Source organism: Salvia hispanica, chromosome 2 (assembly GCF_023119035.1).
Source record: "Salvia hispanica cultivar TCC Black 2014 chromosome 2, UniMelb_Shisp_WGS_1.0, whole genome shotgun sequence".
In the NCBI taxonomy this organism is placed as follows: domain Eukaryota; kingdom Viridiplantae; phylum Streptophyta; class Magnoliopsida; order Lamiales; family Lamiaceae; genus Salvia; species Salvia hispanica.
Window position 1 is genome coordinate 16,066,085 of NC_062966.1, and position 19,801 is coordinate 16,085,885.

The 19,801-nt window shown below is 39.3% G+C and overlaps 3 protein-coding genes across 5 annotated transcripts; 2 read left to right on the plus strand and 1 right to left on the minus strand.

The window, feature by feature from the left end:
• Positions 1 to 1,001: 1,001 nt before the first annotated feature.
• LOC125205757 lies at positions 1,002 to 8,770 on the plus strand. Its single transcript, XM_048104862.1, has 4 exons — positions 1,002 to 2,499; positions 5,620 to 6,059; positions 6,258 to 7,868; positions 8,226 to 8,770. Exons 1-3 carry the CDS (start codon positions 1,048 to 1,050, stop codon positions 7,744 to 7,746), a joined length of 3,381 nt encoding a protein of 1,126 aa, XP_047960819.1. The 5' UTR covers positions 1,002 to 1,047; the 3' UTR covers positions 7,747 to 7,868; positions 8,226 to 8,770.
• Positions 8,771 to 9,557: 787 nt separating this feature from the next.
• On the plus strand, positions 9,558 to 14,407 carry LOC125204545. Of its 2 annotated transcripts, none has more exons than XM_048103234.1 (12): positions 9,558 to 10,046; positions 10,675 to 10,791; positions 10,909 to 11,101; positions 11,223 to 11,389; positions 11,463 to 11,631; positions 11,862 to 11,923; positions 12,128 to 12,209; positions 12,655 to 12,712; positions 12,860 to 12,960; positions 13,633 to 13,716; positions 13,810 to 13,880; positions 14,039 to 14,407. In XM_048103234.1, the coding sequence occupies exons 1-12, from the start codon at positions 9,724 to 9,726 to the stop codon at positions 14,163 to 14,165; spliced, it is 1,554 nt and encodes a 517-aa protein (XP_047959191.1). In that variant the 5' UTR covers positions 9,558 to 9,723; the 3' UTR covers positions 14,166 to 14,407. The 2 variants fall into 2 exon arrangements, with proteins under 2 accessions (XP_047959191.1, XP_047959192.1); XM_048103235.1 differs by lacking the exon at positions 9,558 to 10,046 and adding an exon at positions 10,475 to 10,546.
• Positions 14,408 to 14,442: 35 nt separating this feature from the next.
• On the minus strand, positions 14,443 to 17,413 carry LOC125204544 (BTB/POZ domain-containing protein At3g19850). Of its 2 annotated transcripts, XM_048103231.1 has the most exons (4): positions 17,167 to 17,413; positions 15,993 to 17,105; positions 15,653 to 15,676; positions 14,443 to 14,993 (listed from the first exon to the last, which is right to left on the minus strand). In XM_048103231.1, the coding sequence occupies exons 1-4, from the start codon at positions 17,227 to 17,229 to the stop codon at positions 14,583 to 14,585; spliced, it is 1,611 nt and encodes a 536-aa protein (XP_047959188.1). In that variant the 5' UTR covers positions 17,230 to 17,413; the 3' UTR covers positions 14,443 to 14,582. The 2 variants fall into 2 exon arrangements, with proteins under 2 accessions (XP_047959188.1, XP_047959189.1); XM_048103232.1 differs by lacking the exon at positions 15,653 to 15,676 and having other exon boundaries at positions 17,167 to 17,409.
• Positions 17,414 to 19,801: the final 2,388 nt, after the last annotated feature.

Sequence of the window (19,801 nt, forward strand, 5' to 3'; positions counted from 1 at the left end):
ACCGTGCATTAAAATTAGACTAATACTAAAAATAGAAAAGTTTAAATCAATGTTAACTTTATACAAATCATTCTATATGTGGACCTCATAATTCACTAACATTATTGCCACACATTTTTACATCTGTCTTAATTTACCAATTACGCATATAAAATCCGTATCAATTTACAACTTTGTTTACTCCCCCGTCTCACAATAAGAGTCATAATTTACCATTATGGTTTGTCGGCCAATAAAAAGTCATATTTTACTGTTACAAAAAGGGTAAGTAGGCCTCACATTCCACCAAATTATTATACTCACATTTTATTAAAAAATTAATATATATAAATAAGACTCATAATACCCTAACTTATTCAATCCACTTTTCTTTACATTTCTTAAAATTCATGTCTTAATTAAATAAGACTCCTATTATAGGAGAGAGAAAATACATACTCCCTCTGTTCCGGGTTAAGAGTCACTTTTTGCCATAAAAGTCCGTCCCAATTTAAGAGTCACTTTTAGAATTTTCCATATTTGGTCATACAATTTTACCTCATTCTTCATCAAAATTACATCAAAATACCATTATCTACATTAAAATAACCAAAACAAAAATCAAAAGTCAAAAGGGACCTACCTTCAACCAACTCTACCATCTCATTTCATTTATTACACACTCTACCATCTCACTTCATTTATTACACACTTCAACTCTTTCTTAAAACTCGAGCCATAACAATAAGTGACTCCCAATGTGGGACGGAGAGAGTATTTTTTATGGATGGGTACTATATTCAGTTTGAACGGTTGAAATTAGTCCTAGGAATAAAGTAAACAATTTACATCGTGCAGGCAGCCTTTCGTGCTAATGTCCAGTCACTAGTAGTAGAATATTATTATAAATTGAAATAATGGCAATTATCACTATAATTAATGACAAAATACTAAAATTGATTTATAAATGTAGAAAAAGATAAAAAAAAGGAAAAAAATAAATAAAAATGGGTAGAGCCCTTCCGCATTACCGGATTTATGATTTATGATTTATGTTAACACACACCGATGGCCGGAATGCCGCCGAAACCCCTCTCTCCGCCGGAATGGGATTCCCTAATCGACGATTACAATCTCGACGGCGCCTCCCGCCTCCACCGCTGGACCGGCGGCGCATCCGTTCCGGACCTCTGCCTCTCCTCCATCCTCCGCAAAGACTTCCCCATCCAACTCAAGCTCCACATTCTCACTTTCCTCGAGCACCACTCGCTCGAAGATTCGCCCCCTCCGCCGCCCTTCCTACTCCGCCTCCTCGACGCCCTCCGCTCCGTCATCCAGTCCCCCAGCGACCCCTTCCCCCTCAAGGACCAATTCCTCATCTCCACCACAGCCGTCTTCGTCACATCGCTCTCCGAGGCCGACGAATTCGGCGGCGGCGCGCCCCCTCTCTGCGGCCTCGTCGAGCTGCTGCTGACTATCATCAATCGCCCCAACCACAGCCTCGATCGCCACACGCGCGGCGTCGCGTGCGAGTGCCTGCGCCAATTGGAGCTTGCTTTCCCCTGCTTGCTCTCCGAGATCGCCCCCCATTTGTGGTCTCTTTGCCAGAGCGAGCGCACTCACGTTTCGCAGTGGTACGTTCTGTTGCTCTCCACTGCTGTACTCAATATTGTGAAGCTGAAGCCGAGTGAGGCTAGTATTGCATCGATTAGTAATCCTACAATCCCTCTGGTCCCCTTCAACCTACCTCAGTTTTTGATAGATAGAGTTGGGGCAGATTTCGTGTGGAAGGAGAACGAGAATTGCTATAAAGAGTTGAGGAAAGTGGTTTCATATTTGCTTGATTGCCCTCAGTATTTAACTTCATTTGGTGTGGTGGAGTTTATGGGGGCCATCATTCCATTAGCTGAAGAATTGGAACTTCAGGCTTCTTTGTTGAGAGTGCAGTTCTCATGGCTGCTATACACATTCAAGCCATTGCTTTGCCACATTTTCTTGCGTATGTACGTGAAGTTTTTGGATTCATTTGAGGGGCAAGAGTTTGAAGTAGCTTCAAGATTGTTGTTATTGTCGAAAGAATCCCATCATTATTTGGTATTTAGGTTGTTGGCTCTTCACTGGATGTTGGGCTTATTTGCTTTGACAGTTGGAGAGGAAGAAGCAAGAAAGAGAAGCGTAATCGATATGAGCTTAAGGTTTTATCCTACAATATTTGATCCACTGGCTATGAAAGCCTTGAAGCTTGACCTGCTTGCATATTGCTCTAGATTGCTCTCTGATGTTGGAGATGCAAATGTTGTAAAGGGTGTGGAGGTGGATAAGGAGGTGTATAAAGTCAAGCTATTCAAAGACGGCCTTCTTTCAGTATCATCTTTCGAATGGCTGCCGCCATGGAACACGGAAACTGCAGTGGCGTTTCGCACCTTCCATAAGTTTCTGATAGGTGGATCACCACATTCTGACAGTGCTACTTCTTCCGTTTCTACTCTTACGGAGTCTAACATTTTTGACGCCTTACAGGTATGTTAACACTACCATAATTATTTAGGGTCTTCCTAGGATCTGTTCAGTGGCTGTTCATTTGATGTATGGTTTTAATATGTTTAAGATCAGCACATATGATAAACACGAATTCATGCCAATACCCTTTAGTGTGTCTGCTATGAAGCAATATACAGTAGGACAGCCTTTCTGTGATAATAATTTTGAGCTCTATTTTTTTAAAACTTATTTTCTTAGTTTTTCGGTTTGTACTAAATGTAATGGAGAAGACACAATTACTGCTGAATAGAATAGTTTTGGTGTGGTTGTATATAGTACTTTAACATTGAGGAGGGAAGCTTTAGTTCTGGTGGAGTTTGCCTTATGTAGTAGTATCTTGCAGCAATCAGATCGAACCTGATCCTTCTCCAACTGAATCTGATTCAGCATAACTAGGCCCTGTATTTTTCACTATTTTACACCTCAGCTGTCCTCGGTTAGGTTAGAGCACTTGTTCACCCAAGCCTTTTATTAGTTACGAAGTTGGATAAATTTACAATCACTATGTCTTAATAGCTGCATGAAGATTTTTTATTATCTGTCAGTGGAACCGCCTTGTATTCATGTAGCTATATGTCCGTTGTTTTATGTTGTAGAATGGTAGCCAATTAGCCACTCATTGCTTTTGCGTGCATGCGGTGGTCTTGATGCAATTTTTGGTGTTATATTGAGAGTTGTCTTTAGTCCCATTGTCCCAAGATATTTAACCCGAGAACATCTTTATATCGCCTCACATATACGTAAAAATTAATACTACATTAGTGGCCGTCAGAATCCCTCAAGAGCCTATTATATTTCGTGCCGCCGCTTACTATTTTCTAACTTCGAGCAAGAGTGTGTTCAAATTTTTAGCTCTCTATTTTTTAACCCTAGAAGAACTGATGACTTTGATATTGATCGCTCATGCTGTATTTCCACCTTTAGTCATTCCATGCATAGTTCTTTGCAGGATTTATCTTTTAGTTAATTATTTATTTAGTTTATCTTTGACAAGTTTGAGTAGGATACTAGGATTAAGAGTCTTTAGTTAAATAGAGTTTTACTTCATTATTTGAGTTGGAGTCTTTATTAGGAGTCTTATAAACAGGTTTATGTTTCTCAATTTTAAGCGTGCAGAAAATTAGTCTTGAGTCCAATGATTTTTGTAGCCCTCTTTGGAGTTGCGTATCCCTTTTCAGAGGTGTAGCATTTTCGGAGAAGTTTATCGTATGTAATTTTTTTTTGGTTCAGTTTCTATCCAATTAGTTGTGGTTTCTCCCATCCTTTGTTCTTTTCCTGCGTGTTCTGGTTTACATCCCCCTTTATCTCAATTAATTTGGTGCGGTGAATGATGGTTTGACACAAAGCATGGACGCCAGGCTCGACAGATTAGAGAAGACGGTCGAAGGTCACACCTGATCGTTTGCTGAGCAGTAAATGATCTCAAATGAGCTGAAAGCAATTTCTTCCACCCATTCTAATGAACAAAAACCCATCCATATACTACTCGAACATGTCATGCAAAGCTTACCTTCCTTGCTATTGGAGGAATCCTTGCACAACATACCTGAAACCTTGTCTAATCCTTCAAGGCTCCAACACCGCCCTTTGCTGCTCATTTCCTCGGCCAAGCAGTACGTTCCTTCTCTATACACCCAACAACGTCCTTTCACCACTTTCGATGGGACTGACGCTCTTTCATGGCTCGCGTGTGCGGGACGATAATTTCTAGTCAACAGGACACTGATTAAGCAACGGGTTAAGCTCACGCTCATCGGATAATGGCATTATCCGGGGCCAACGGTGCCGTTTGTTCAGACATTACTTCACCGCTCCCCTGCTCTCACATGAGCACAATTTACCCATGAGATGTTGCTATGTTTTGGCAATAGCACCGCCCTACAAGGCCCAAGACTTCTCATTGAACGGTTACAACGCAGCCTTCGAAGCACACCTCATCCAACTACCAGGAATCCTCGACCGGGGCAGTGCCTATGGTTCTTTTTGGGTGATCTAAAGCCTCACATCCGCTACAGATAAAGGATTCAGGCATCTGCAGTTATTTTGAGCTCGTACAGATATTAAGTGGTTAACTTCCTGTCTTCGCCAAGCATTACGGTTAGCAGTGCGATGGAGGTATCCCACGCCCAGCTGCCTTTCCACTGTTCATCAGTCTTATATTCTCTTCGCATGTGATACCTTATCTAAATCTGTTTAGGTCCACAGCAACTTTCGGTCCAGTCTCAACCCACAGTCCTCTCCAGTCTCCAGCTACAGTTTCAGCTTCAGCTTCAGCTTCATCAGCACCAACTCCTTCACCACCGCCAGTCCAATGCCGATTTCACACTATGATGGATGAGGAAGTCAGACAACATAGGGCCGCTGGTACTTGTTTCCGTTGTGGCCTTAGTTACAGCCCAACTCACCTTTGCCCACCAAAAACATTGCAAGAGTTGTTGGTTAGTTCAGATGAAAATACTGATGCGTCTAGCCTAATTTGGAACGCTGCACCAGTCACGCCTGCACATCCAAGTTCTGGTGGCTGCAACGCTTCACCTTGGCCATATCTACATCCGCCTTGAGGTCAAGGCTGTTTCGACAGCAGGGAAGTTGATAACTTGATATCAATTGTCCATGCTGTATTTCCTGCAGTAGCCGTTCCCTGCTCTATTCTCTGAAGTATTTATTATCTTTTCCAATTTTCAGTAGGATTAAGAGTCTTAAGTCAATTAGAGTTGGAGTCTTATAAATAGAATTATGTTTTTTAGTTTTAAGTGAGCAGAAATTTAGTCTTGAGTCCAGTGACTGCTGTAGCTCTCTTTGGAGGCGTGTACCCTTTTCGAAGGAGTTTTATCGTTTGTAATTAATTTTCTGTTCCGTTTCTATCCATTTGTTGTGGTTTTTCATGTCCCCTGTTCTTTTACTGCGTTTCATGTTCGTTTCCAGCCAGCAGCCGCTTATCTCTATCAGACTCTCAATGCATATTATGTACATTGCTTGCAAGTTTGGCATATCTGACACAAATGACCTTACTTTTAATCTTCAATTTTGATATTTTCATTAATGTCAATACTAGGCTGAAGTTTTATGCTATGGTTTCATATATGTTTTCATTTGCAGAAGAGACTGGTGGACTCAACTTCAGAATTCAAGGGATTGGTGCCAGTAGTTGTTGCATTCATTGATAGGCTCTTGGGATGCCACAAACACCGCTGGTTGGGAGAACATCTCCTTAAAACACTGGATAAACATCTGCTTCCGAAACTTAAAAAAGACTATAACCTGGGATCTTACTTTCCTATATTTGAGAGAATTTCTGAAAATGACAACGTCTCACCTAGTGGGCTGTTAAACCTTCTGTTGAGATTCATGGTTTTTCTTGTAGAGAAACATGGTCCTGATAGTGGGTTGAGATCTTGGCATCATGGGAGTAAAATTCTTGGCATTTGTAGAACAATGCTGGTCCACCATCACGGTTCTAGCTTGTTTACTGGGTTATCTCATCTTCTGGTTTCTATTTGTCTTTTCTTTCCTGATCTGGAGGTTCGTGATAGTGCGAGGTACACCTTACAGTCTCTTGGCCTATCTTACCGCCTACTTTTGCATGATCCAATTTTAAAACCTCCTTTATATTTAAGATCATTGTAGTATGAATAACATGGCTAAAGTTTAATCTAATGTAAACATTTTGTTCCTATCAAGTAACTTTATTATGCTACTCATGTTCGCAATATCAGATATTTCATGGTTCTTTTCAGATTTTACCTGAGAATGCTAATTGGCATACCAGGAAAGAAGCTCAAGCACATCCTGAATACAGGGGAACATTTGCCTGGGTTATCTCCATCTACTCATTCTGGCTCATTCTTCAGTCTTCAATCCGCTTCAATTTTTCCTGATCTTAAGAAGTCTAGCAGTATTGCTTCTTGTATATACATTGAACGGGCAACGTCATTACTAGTGAAGCAGTCATGGTCCTTGTCCCTTCCTAACTTTGGCACCAATCCTGGTTTGCCTGGTTTTTTTGACGGCATCAGGGATAATGAACCAGTAGGCGAGGAACAGGTCTTGGAGATAACTATGAGTGGTGATACTATCTTAGAGAATGATTTGCCTCATCAACAAAAGGGGCCTTTACGGGTGATGGATGCAAAAAATTCTGAGATCGTCAATGAACTGAGAAGACATTTTATATCTATTCCTGATTATAGACATATGCCAGGGCTCAAGATTCAGATCTCCTGTAATTTGAGATTTGACTCAGAGCCATTGGTTGATGAAGAGAAGAAATTTACAGGAGCTAATGCATTTGACAGAGAGGACCAACTTCCTGCGCTATATGCTACAGTGCTTACATTCACTTCCTCCTCACCATATGGAGCTATTTCCCCATTTCATATTCCTTTCCTTCTTGGCTCACCACCTAAAAATGATAAACTTTTGAGCCAAGCTGAGTCATTAGCTATTGTTTCTGTGGAGAATGGCCACGTAGAAGAAGAGAGCTTTAAAGCTCCTGTGTGTATAGAGTTTGAGCCACGAGAACCAATGCCTGGCCTGGTTGATGTTTTCATTGAAACTAATGCAGACAATGGTCAGGTAATCAAAGGACAGCTTCATAGCATTTCTGTTGGGATTGAGGATATGTTTCTCAGAGCTATTGTTCCAGATGACATTGCTGAAGATGATGTTCCGAGTTACTATGTGAATCTATTCAATGCATTATGGGAGGCCTGTGAGACAACATCCAGCACCGGTAGAGAAACCTTTTCCCTGAAAGGAGGAAGAGGGATTGCTGCTATCAGTGGGACGCGATCCGTAAAACTTCTTGAAGTTCCAGTGACAGCTTTGGTTGAAGCTATTGAACGACACCTGGCACCTTTTGTTGTTTGTGTCATTGGTGAACCACTTGTTGGCATGGTGAAATCAGGGGGCGTGATCAAGGATGTTATATGGAAGGATTCCAGCTCAGATTCTTCATTGGATATAACTTGTTCACCAACTAGTGCTCGAGGGGCCCTTTATCTCAAGTACTTTGGTGATGAAGAAGAAGATGATGGAGGGACTCAAATTACAGCTGCTAGAGAAAACATAGGTTACTGTCACATTTTGATATTTCTTCCACCAAGATTCCATCTCCTATTTCAGCTGGAGGTTCGTGATTTTTCAACTCTGGTCCGGATTAGAACTGACCATTGGCCATGCCTAGCCTATGTTGACGACTATTTGGAAGCTTTATTTTTGGAGTGAAGCCTTCTTCACAACCCTTCAACTGGATTATGTTTGATTGACGCTGTTCAGGATTTGGCCTCAAATTCTTTTATTCTTGTTCACTCAAAAATAAGGCATTGTTGAGCATGGTTATGGAACAGGTACTGGCACTTCTTCTTTTCAGTTTACTTTATATGTTTGCTTCATATGATGGTCTTAGTTTTCTCTACTCATTTATTATCATATTTACTTTTGAATGTATCCCATTTCACTTCTTGTTCCTTCCTGCTCTAGTGACCTTTGGCTTTCGATATGCTTACTAGTTCCTACTCAGTGGTTGCTTGATACGACAGTTTCTTAGTCATGAAACGACATAGTATTTCAGAGGTAGAAACACTTAAAATTAGTCATGAGATTAGGAAACAGTCTATGCTGCTGATTTGGCCATAAGTTGTTACACTTTTCGAGAAGAAAACAACACTCGACTGAATTACAATATGCTTGTTTGTTTGCAACAGCGTCGCAAGAACACAAGAGTGGGTACATGGATTCTTGGAAATGGGGAAGTACATCTTTGTTGAAGCTACGATTCGGATCCAAAATACACATCCCAGGGTAGCTGAAGATGGCTTAGAGCTCTCATTGACACATTATCTACGAGCTTTGGAGCATTTGAGGAAACCAACTCGACCCACATCACGTGTTAATGTTGGACATCAAGTATCGAGATAGATAAATGAATCTGTGGTTTTCTCTTACTGTAATTTGTACTCTATAAGTTGAGATGCAGGAAGGCCCTGGGAACGAAAAAGAGGCATTAACCCGACATGATGATGGCATGAGTCGAGCATGTTGGAAGTTAATGTGGCCTTTGAACAGAAGATGAAGCTAGATCTCCATATCCAGATGTAAGTGTGCGCCCTTTCCCCTTCGGCCTGAACAATCGGTCTCGAGTTCTGCAGATTTTTGAGGTTGTTTCTGTATTTGTAATTCTTTCCGGCAGACTATTTAACTGCACTATTCCTACGAAAATGTGTTTAAATTAAAAATAAATAAATTGTGAGAGGAAAAAAAAAATCAGAAATCTCCAAGTTATGTATTTAGATCAATAAAAGAAGGTTATGAAGAAAATAAGAAAATGTTAAATTTAAATACACGCAAATTACCTTCTTTTGATTAAAAACACAGTTTTAACTTTCAATGATCAATCGAATATATCACACTAACATGTCTTCCGGTGAACATTGACATTAAAGTTCATGTCTTTATAGGCAGTTTAATGAAATGATTGGGTTAATATTTTAAAACTTATACATAATGTTCATCGTATCTAAGGATCTTCGGCCACAACAATTGATCTTTTATTATCTGAATCTTGATCGATCAGTGGTTAAATTGATCTTTTGGGAGAGTCCGTCAATTTTGAGTTACATTAGCCTACCATAATATGCACCACCAATTTTTTTGGGGAAGCCCATCGATGTGAGTAACATTAGCCTCTGATAATATACATCATTGATATTGCTGCCGGAGAAATCTCCAAAACCTAATTTTTTGCACAAATTTGAATTGAGAGAGATGAGGTGCAAATGATTGATTAAAGTTAAATTCATCTACTCGCTGTATTTTAGATTTTTTTTATAGGTAAATGAATATAAATTTAAAAGATCACGCCATAGAGGATTTGAACCGAGATAATACCGCTTGTCCAACTTGCATACATGACTTAATTATTTTACTAGGTTTTAGTTGAAGGTAAGTGAGTAAGTGTCCCAATATTAATCCTCATAGATTATAAAATGAATTTGATCAACTTGTACCTTAAAATATTTTCTCTAAAATTCACTTTACTTGCTTAGTTTTCTATGTTCATGTTATTTTCACCAAAAGCCATTTCTGTTATTAGAAGACGAGTGGGCAAGTAATCAGTGTTTCCAAAACCCCAAAACCTCCACAAACGAAGCCCCAAATTGGCGAATTCAGGCTTTTGTAATTATGCCGTGGAAATCATGATCGATGGTGGCGATGATGATCCCACAGCATCAGAATCACGGCAATCCACCCGCCGCCGTTGGTGGTATTAGATCCCCACAGAACCACGCCCTCCCTTCGCCTTCCAGAGTTCGCCTCGCTGACATCCTGCCCTACGATGGAGCTCCCATGCCTCCCTACTTAAGGGCCGTCGATGCCTTGTCCACCTCCCTCACGCGCCACAACGCTGCCATCATTGAGCTCGCCTCCGACGATGCTGCCTTGCTCCGCTGCGCCCTCGACTCCGCCCGCCTCTACTTCCGCACCAGGAAGGGCGGCCGAGGAGTTTATACCTACAGGGCTGGAAGGTTATTTTTCGAATTTACTTACTTATTGCCAACTGTTTCTGGTTATTGTTACTCCACTTATTACTGATTGATTCTCTTAAATTTCTGATATTTTTTGGATTTCATGATTGGTGTTGTCTTTGAGAATTGGCTAGAACAAAAATGTCAATGTGGACTATATTTAGGATGCGTTATTTACTTAAGTCAAACTTCCGAAATTGGTTAATTCTAGTGGATGTACAATTCAGAACCTTTTTTATTCTTTATATGCTCTTATTGTTTATCATCTCATTTTACTATAGAATTAAAATCTTCTAGATTCTTATCTTGCCACCGCATATAAAAAAAATACAGTCTATGCATTAAGATAGCAAGGGTCCAGCCATATTCAAATATGGTAGTATATGATTTAAACGTTTCCGTTTCATTTTCTGATATTCTTATAAATTGTTTTGGTACATACATTAGTTGTTCACTTTCCAAGCAATGAAACCAAATCATTCTCCCACTTTTTATAGCCAGTTAAGTTAATCTCTTTGTGAATTTCTCAATGCTTGTTTCCCGTTCTGTTATGTTCATCAGACACAGTCAACTTTGTTTATGTTGCATGACTTGCATCTGACATATTGATATTCCAAATTTTGCACAGGCCTTTGGAAGATGTAGATGCATCCCCTCCATGCTTGACTGACATCTTCAGATGCATGGGTAGGGCAGCTCGTGCTGCTTTATGTGCTATATCTAGGCATCTTCAGCTGCGAAGCGAGTAAGCATAGTGTCCCCATATCTCCCTCCATTTTTTTTTCATTTACTGTTATTTGCGCCACAGTAGCATTTTTTGTTTGCTCGTACTAGCATATTCTTGATACCTTTCTATTTTCAGTGTCTTCAGTCACTTGCTTGATGATAGCCCATTGCCTGCTGGCGAGCTGTCTTCATCAATTCTTGTTGCCACATTTTCCCAGGTATCATCGCAACAAGGGAAAATTGCATCTGTGGGAGGAAAGCATGCTTCAAATTGGGAAGTGGAGAAGGGTTTGTTAATGCTGATATCCTCAGATGCTCCTGGTCTTCAGGTATATTTCTCATCTTTAATGTGCAATTGCAGTTATTGGTTACTTGGTCTGGATCTTCCATGCATCTGTTCAAATCTAGACATTCTTCGTCTATATGAGTTATTCATTCTTTCAACCATAGGTTTGTGACTCCAATGGGCGTTGGTACCAAGCAGATAGTAGCTTGTCTCCTGGGGATCTTTTACTGCTTACAGGAAAGGCTCTCAGCCATGCCACTGCAGGACACCGGCCTGCTGCTTCCTATAGGGTCATCTCTGATAGCTCTCTGATCCCACATTGTGGTGGAAGGTAAATATCCTAGAAGTTGTTTTGTTGGCAACACATGATTTGCTTTACAAGAGAGCTGACTGTATTCATCCAGGACATCACTGGCATTTAGGCTACTGCCACAAAGCAATGCAATTCTGGATTGTACACCAATTGCAGCAGCTGGGCATGTGATTCCTCAAAGCTATGTGCCAATATCTGTAAGCCAGTTCATGGATGATCTCTCTGCCGAGGAAGACATATTGTGTAACCATGCTGATTATGTAAGCCGTTCTATGAAGACTTCTTGATGCGTTTAAATTTTCGTGACAAATGACTTAGTTCAGTTCAGTTACTTCCACCTGATTTAATCAAAATGTGACTTCTTTAGGATGGGTTGGTTTCTTTTCTCAACTGCCTATAGTTTGATACCTCTAGATCAGTTTTCTTGAAAATGGTGTAGTTTGAGGAAAACATGATATCTATAATCTCAGTTTGGATCTTGCTTCAACAGGTACCTGCAGATAATTTGAATAGGGAGCCGTCACTAAGAAGTGTGCTGTCAGATCCCATATCGTAAGTTAGACCACCTTGCATCGAATCTACTTCTTTCATTACGTCTCATGTGGTTCATATCTAATATCCATATTGTATTAATCTATTTTATGTTGTGCCAAACATTATCTCCTGTCTATCAAAATCCTGATGTGTGGATATTTTGTTTTCACTGTATAAATCTTTGTTCTAAATTTTCTGTTTTTGAAATCGAGGATTCTCCAGTGGCTCATACCTTGAGGATGCTACGCTAGTTTCTTGTGGACATTCATTTGGTGGTCTTATGCTGAGGAAAGTGATAGAAACTGTAAGTGGGGACAACAATGTATCTTTGGGTGTCTTATCTCTCGTTTCCTGGTATTCTGTTGCAAAACCTGAAGCATCCGTCACTTGTGTATTGCTTGTGTTCTGAAGTTACGTTTACAGTTTAAACCAAACAGTCATAAGTGGGGCGTGTTATGTCTTAGATGCAATCCTATAGAACAGGCACTTATCTTCTTAGCTCTAGGCAGATAAATTTCTTAGTTAGACCACACCTTATCTTCTTAAAGAAAACATTAAGCTGATGGGCAAGGCCGAACTAGACTTTGAAAAGTTTTAGGCATGAACTATCGGACCAATGAGCTCAGTCTGTTTCCATAATTTCTATGCTAATATTTGTTTCCAGTTTACTCTTTCTATTATGCTATATGCTTAAAATTATTTGGCTTACACTTGTGAATTGTCGTGACTCAGTTTTTGTGCCATTACAGTCTAGATGCACACTCTGCAATGTAGAAATCGATTCTGGGTCATTGATCCCTAATCATGGTAATGTACTCTCTCTCTCATCTCTCTCTCCCATGGAATGAAAACTACAAGGAAGAAGCCATGTGCATGTTGTCTGAAATTTCTCCAGTTTAGGCTGCTTATATTCTTTGTTGGTTTTAATGATGATTGTCTCTGATGTATTTACAGCTTTGAGAGCTGCAGCTGTAGCAGTCAAGCAAGAGGATGAACGCAGACTATTCCATAATGCAGCTCTGCGGAAACGTAGGAAAGAAGCAAATGAGCACAGGGTAAATTTTGTAATTGCTTTCGCTAACATTGTTTGTGTGTGTAGTACTTTGAAAATGTATCAAGAATAAAAGAACATAACCAATTTAAAATTCAATTACTTAATTTTTTGGCCAGAACTCCAATGTGTCATGACAATATGCTGTTTTCATGACTCCTTGGTTATACCTTTTAAGCTGCAATGGTATTATTTTTTATGGATACTCCCATGCAATAGCTACATTATAAGCCTTCCACCATTCTTCCTAAATAACCTTAAAAGAAAGTTGGATTTCGACTTTTAGTTCCAGTCCTGTCTTAACAAACATATAAAGAGTTGATCTAGCTATCAGTTCATTTAATGTCTTGAGGATTCTTAGCAATTCCTGTAAGTACAGAGGCGTATAATTGTATTATTTTTACAGTTCAGGATATATGTGAAATATTTTAGATGGATATTTCGTTTTCCTAGAAGATATATGATCTTTACAGTATAAATATAGGTTTGCCCTCGATTTTGGACTTTGGAAATGAGTTATCTTGAGTTATGAGTCTTCTTTGCCTATCTTTTCCTGCATACTTTGTCATTAATTTTGTTGGGGTTTACCATAATTGACACCAAATCCCCACCACCTCCTAAAAAGAAAATTGGCAGAAATAGGTTTTCTTTTCTGATGCACTTTTCCCAACTCCAGGAAAATGGTGATATTTCTCCAGAAAATGGATCGCATAGAGGTGTACAATATCCTTTCTCAGTTAATGAAAAGGTTATTATCAAGGTAAACTATCTAGTCCGCTTGTTTCATCACTTATGTTTCTTAATTCCAATTACAAACACCTCACCGTAGATAGTACCATGCAATATCGCGCAGGGCAACAGACGGACACCTGATAAGTTTGTTGGCAAGGAAGCAGTGATAACTTCACAATGTCTTAATGGCTGGTTAGTTGCATAGACAACCCCTATAATTGTGTGATTGGTTTATTTGATTCAGAACCAGGGCATATTTTTCAATTACTCTGATTGGACCCTTGTTAATTAATAGCATGGTGTTTTACTGATTCTTTGTGGTGATTGATGGTATACTGCATTTTATGAAGGTATTTGCTTAAGATTAATGAGACTGGAGAAAATGTCCGCCTACAGTACCGGTCCTTGAGAAAAATGACAGGTTCCAACGATTCACAGGACAGGTGTGTATCTGAACCAGTTCAGACCAGCAGCTGATGGTAGGGATATAGCATGGATGAATATGTCCTCTCACATCTCGGAGTCTGCATATGTTACATAGTAATTATTTTGTTGAATGCTCTAGTTTAGAGGTAGAGATAGAAAAAGGGGAGTAGCCTTGTAGTGTTGTGTAGTTCCATGCTGATATCAGCTTTCCTTTGTTCTCTGAGGAGGAATCAGACGAACATCGCAATCCCACCTTAATGGAAAGTTGATCACAAGTTCACAAGAAAAACAAAGATCGTGTCGTTTTGCTGTCTTGCGTTTTCTTGGATGAAAATCAAAACTATAGGTGGCATTCAAAAAGAATTTACAAACAGGATTACAATTTTTTCAAGTGGAGAGATTCTGTTTCCAGAAAACAAAAAGTAGCAAACAAAGGGAAGCAGTATAATAATGTGTATAGGAAGGGGGTTAGCACAATCTGGGAAGTGGTCTATTATGTTGAGGAGCAAGCTTCACCATTCTTGCCATCTGACCCTTCATCTCTCTGCACACTTTCTCCAGCTCCACCACTCGCCACTGCATCCTCTCCAGATTCGTCTTCATCTCCTCCTTGTCTTCGCTCGAGCACTCTGTCTCAGTCTCGTCGTTTTTGTACACCACCAGCTGATTATCTTTTCTGCCAAAATTGTGATCTTCGACCACAAACGCAGTGTTCTCACTTGGAACGTTGCAACGTTGACAAGATAGTGCTTGGATCGCTATTCTTGGAGGTATACGAGGGTTCTTGGCCAAGTCCTTGCAGGCTTCGAGGCTTAGCTTCTCGTAGTTTAGACATCTGCACAGCCTTGATCTCTCCTCTAAGGAAAGAGAGGGATGAGCCTGCATATAAAAAAAACACATTATTATTTATTGGATTAATGACCTAATCAATAATAATGGTTGCATTTACTGTGTCACAAAAAATTGTCATGACTAAGCAAATTGGCCGGTCACAGATGCAATCAATCTATCGAAAACGTCCAATAAATAAGAAACTGTGTAACGTGACTCTATTGTCTTTATCTATGGAAGATCAAGCTTATATAATACCTACCCCTCACGGCATGCTAAATATGATTCAGGCAGTCAAAGGCATTAAAACACTCACAATAAAAAAAAATTTAGCAACATCATACGAAATATATAAAATAGCAAATATTTGTACTAGGAAACAACGAGTAGTGTCCCGTGATACTACAAATTGTATATATCATTTCTTAAGTATGTACCATGCATATATTGCTAATATACAATATATACAACTTGTTTAATTAGACAAAATTTTAAAATAGGTTTTGATTCCATTGCTGACAAACAAAAAGCTGCTGGCAGATTTTAATTAGTGGACGACAACATGAGTCATGGAATATTAAGCCTTTTGTTTTGGTTAGATAATGACAATTAGTACTGCCTAAACAGTTGTAGGATTCACAGGCAGATATAATCACATACACAACTACACTACACACAACAACTAAGGACAAAACAAATCTATTCACCTCACTAATTGATGCTTGTACATCCTGGCAAAGAAGAGATGAGAAGAGAATAGTTAGGCTTAAACACAACTCACTCAAACAATTGAACCTTAACCAATGGCAAACAAAAACTCAAAAATTTCTCCAACTTCAAAAAATTCAAAGTGGTGACATATTTTTGGGGAAGTCAGCCATATTAGTGGGTTTCAAGAGAAATAATTCAAAGCCAGTAACTCCCTTTGTCTTGTATGTGAATGTTATGCATTTGTCTGTGTCCCCAGCCATCCCACACCACAAAATCCACTTCACTCTATCCAAACGCAGATTGATATAATCATGAAGAAATGAAAATGCTAATTACCTGAAGATAGATATCAATTGCTCTATAAACATGATCAAAAGAATCCCTTGCACAGTCAGGCAGGCTCTCAGCAACAGCAAGAAACTTAGCCAATTTGAGGGCAGGATCAGGCCCAATCTCCCCCAAATACATATCAATCAGAAACCCTAGTTTCACCATCCTCTCCATCGACATGTCATCATAGTGATACACAAACAGTCTGATCAGCCTCACCACCAAATTCACATCATACACCCCTCCTCCTCCTCCGCCGCCGGACACCAGAAGGTCATCCAGCTTCGCCTGATCGAGCATCCCTCCGATCAGCCGCTCCAGCGCCGCCCTCCTCTCCCGGCTGATCCCGAGCCCCGACACCAGCTTCAGCACCCAAAAAAGCCCCCTGCAGGAGAACGCACTCCTCCCTATCACCACCACCCCGTGCACCGCCGTGTCGGCCAGCCCCCCGTACTCCGCCGGAACCGGCCTGATTGCGCCGCCGCCGTTGGTTTTCAGATATTGCAGTAGGAATCTGGTGATGACTAAATTGGTGTTTTCGGCTCCGTACAAGCCTAATGCTTTGAGAAAAGAATGTATGATTTTAGGGCTCAAGGTTGCCATATCCTGGAACCACCACGCATAAGGTTTCCGCGACGACGGAGAAGCAGAGCTCCGAGCGGTGTCGGGGGAGGACGAGGAAGAGGAGGATGAGACCGAGAGGAGATTGAGGTGTGAATTCTGAGCGATCTTTGCAAGAAGAGATGACATGAGCTTGTCGACAAGGCCGCAGGAGTGGGCGTAGTCGAGGAAAGGATCGCAGCTCTTGAGGCTGGAGACGACGTCGTTCCATGACCAGTGGAAGATTTCCTCAAGGAATTGGTCGGTTTGAGCTAAGAGATTGAATGGCGATTGCTTCTCCGTCATGCCTAGGAAGACTGCGCAGCAATGCAGGAGGCCTACGTTGGAGACGTTGATGGATAGGGTGCCGTTGTTGTAGCAGAATCTGGAGACGAGTTCGAATCCGGCAGCGCCGCCGGGGAATTCGGCGATGTCGATGCCGGAGCTCCTGATCTGAGTTGTTTTTTTCTCTTGCTTGACGATCTTCCTCAGCTTGCCGGAATATTTGGATAGAATCGTCTGCGAGAAACAAATTAATACTCCATATTTATATTAACACACATTTATATGTATTAGTTACCTCGGAGAGGAAGAATGTGTGTTGGCCATTGATGTGAATTTGGAGATGCCACATTTCTGACATGCTGGGAATCTGCTTTGCATTAAATGATGATTTTGTAACTTGTAGTTGTACAACTACAAGCTCACCTCTATATATATATATATATATATATATATATATTGTGTGTGTGAGGTGCTCAAGGCTGATTTTTCTGCAACATCACGAGCCAGTGGAGCTGTGTATGGTATAAATATGGAAAGTGATGCATTTATGACATTCTTGACGTTTTTTTTTATAAAAATTTATAACTAATTTGTATTTTATGGCCCTACTGTTTTTTGTATCATTGTAAAATGAATATGTTTTGGGGATAGGGTTGAATTTATCGCTCAAATCTGTGGTTTCTCTTTCAATTCCAAGTGGATAGATAACATAATGTAGATTCGCGTTTCAGATTATCATCAGAGGATGGGATAGTTGACTCAAGGGAATTAAGATTGCTACAAATTACCTTTAAGGCAAGGATCGAACCAAGACCATTTAGTTAAAGATGGACGAATCCATGTCACTCGACCACACCTTTAAGTTTTGCGTTACAGAATATGATGATATATATACCAACTAATGAACCATATTTTGTGAATTTCATTAATTAAAACAGACTGTAGTGTACGTGATATCATAATATGTAGGGAATTTGTATTTCATGGGAAGATAAATATGGAAAGAGTAGTAAAATATGATACCCCCTTCGGTACCCTAAAAATAAGACTTTGGGGTTGACATGAGTTTTAACACGGAATTAACAAATATATGAGAGAGGAAAGTAATCGAAGTAGTTTTAGTGGATAATAATACTCACTCTATTAGTTGTACGTATAGTGTATGGCGAAAAAGTTTTTCAAAATGGAAAGTGGACTGATTTTGCGGGACTGACTAAAATGATAAACGAAAATTATTTTTTGGATGGAGGAATTATATTTTTTATCCTAATCTGCTATCTGCGTATGCACTGAAAACATATACAAGAAAATGTAGTGAAATTTGTAAATTATATATAGACAAATTCTGTAGAGTCAAAAAGGCTGAAAGTGTAATTGCAAAACTGTTTGTGAAGCAGATCACATTTATGATGGTCACTTGCTTTGTCACTATGTGGAAAAGCACTTCTTGAACATGTGAAACTTAGGAAGGGGCCCTATAATATTTATTTGGATTATTTTGGGTCCAATTTCCAACTCCATGCTCCAAGTTATTGTATTTTTATGCTTAACTGATTTATAACTTTCATGTTACATACTTATATGATTATCATTTCCTTTTGAACTTGTGACTCAATTTCTATTTGGATTTATGTTAATGTGAAAGTTCAGTTTTATGAATTATAAAAATACAGCTCATCAAAATATTTTTGAGGCGAACAATATTGAACCATCTTGTTCTGCAATTTGGGATGATTGTCGTTTTCAAATTTCAATAGAATAGTATTTCAATTAATTGATAATGAAGCATGTATAGTGATACAACCTATACGATGGAAGCCTCAACATCAGCCCAACCAGGCAGCCCGACATGCGACTCCGCCAGCCTAGACAGCATCGTGCAGCCCCGCCCACCGCCTGCTCGGTCATCACAACCCCCACAGATTCTTCATACTTTGTGGGACGATTGTGATAAGGAAGATTGACATGTCTTTTGTTTTTTGTTAAGCATACATTCATGTAATCTTTTAAAATTTTCTTCTATTGACTCTTAGATTTTGTCAATTTTTTTAGTATAATCAAGATTCGAACTGCATAAAGTTTAAAATTCTTGTAAATTAGAATTCTTTATAGTAGATGATAGTCATTGAGAAATAATACCCAAAATTTTCTCAACTTCTATTCTCTCCAAATTTTCGACTAAAACCCTAGCACCTGACTAGGGTTTCAAATTTTCTTTCTTGCAATTATCGATAGGCGATCTCAAAGCCTATCATATAGTTGTATAGGCATTGGCGGACACACTTAAGACCCACAAAGAGCTCAAGCCTCTACCATGAATTTTCTTTCTATATTCTATAACGTTATTGAATATTTGAACTTTCTTGTAAGTAATTGAATAAAACGTCTATATATTAACATATCATAGAAAAATTTTCCTTTTAATTAATATTTCGAATTCAAAATTTAGAAAATATAGTCCCATCAAAAAACTTTATACGTTCACCTCTAAATATAAGTGATGGTGATGGTAATTATACAATGTCTTTGTATAGGTGATGGTGATGATTTTCAAGTGGTTATTGCTTCAGAAAATAAACTCGAATTAAAGGGAGGTTGATTGGAATATCCAACAATTAATGAGCCAAAAGAATCTTTCACAGGAATAAATCACCAATTACGCGTATGTTCAAAAGGTAATTAATTTAAGTTTAGATCCTTATTGTATAGTGCCTTTACATGAATTAGATTCCAATATCGATGGGAATATACATCTTAATCATTTCTTGAGGTCATATCTTATTTCTTTTTTAAATTAATCAATAATGAAAACACATAGTAATAATTTTGTTTGGTCTAAGAAGAAACCAATAATTATGCTTTCATATTTGTCCCTGATCAAATCAGTATCCATATCTTTATTTCATCAAATCATAAAAGGCCTTCCTTTT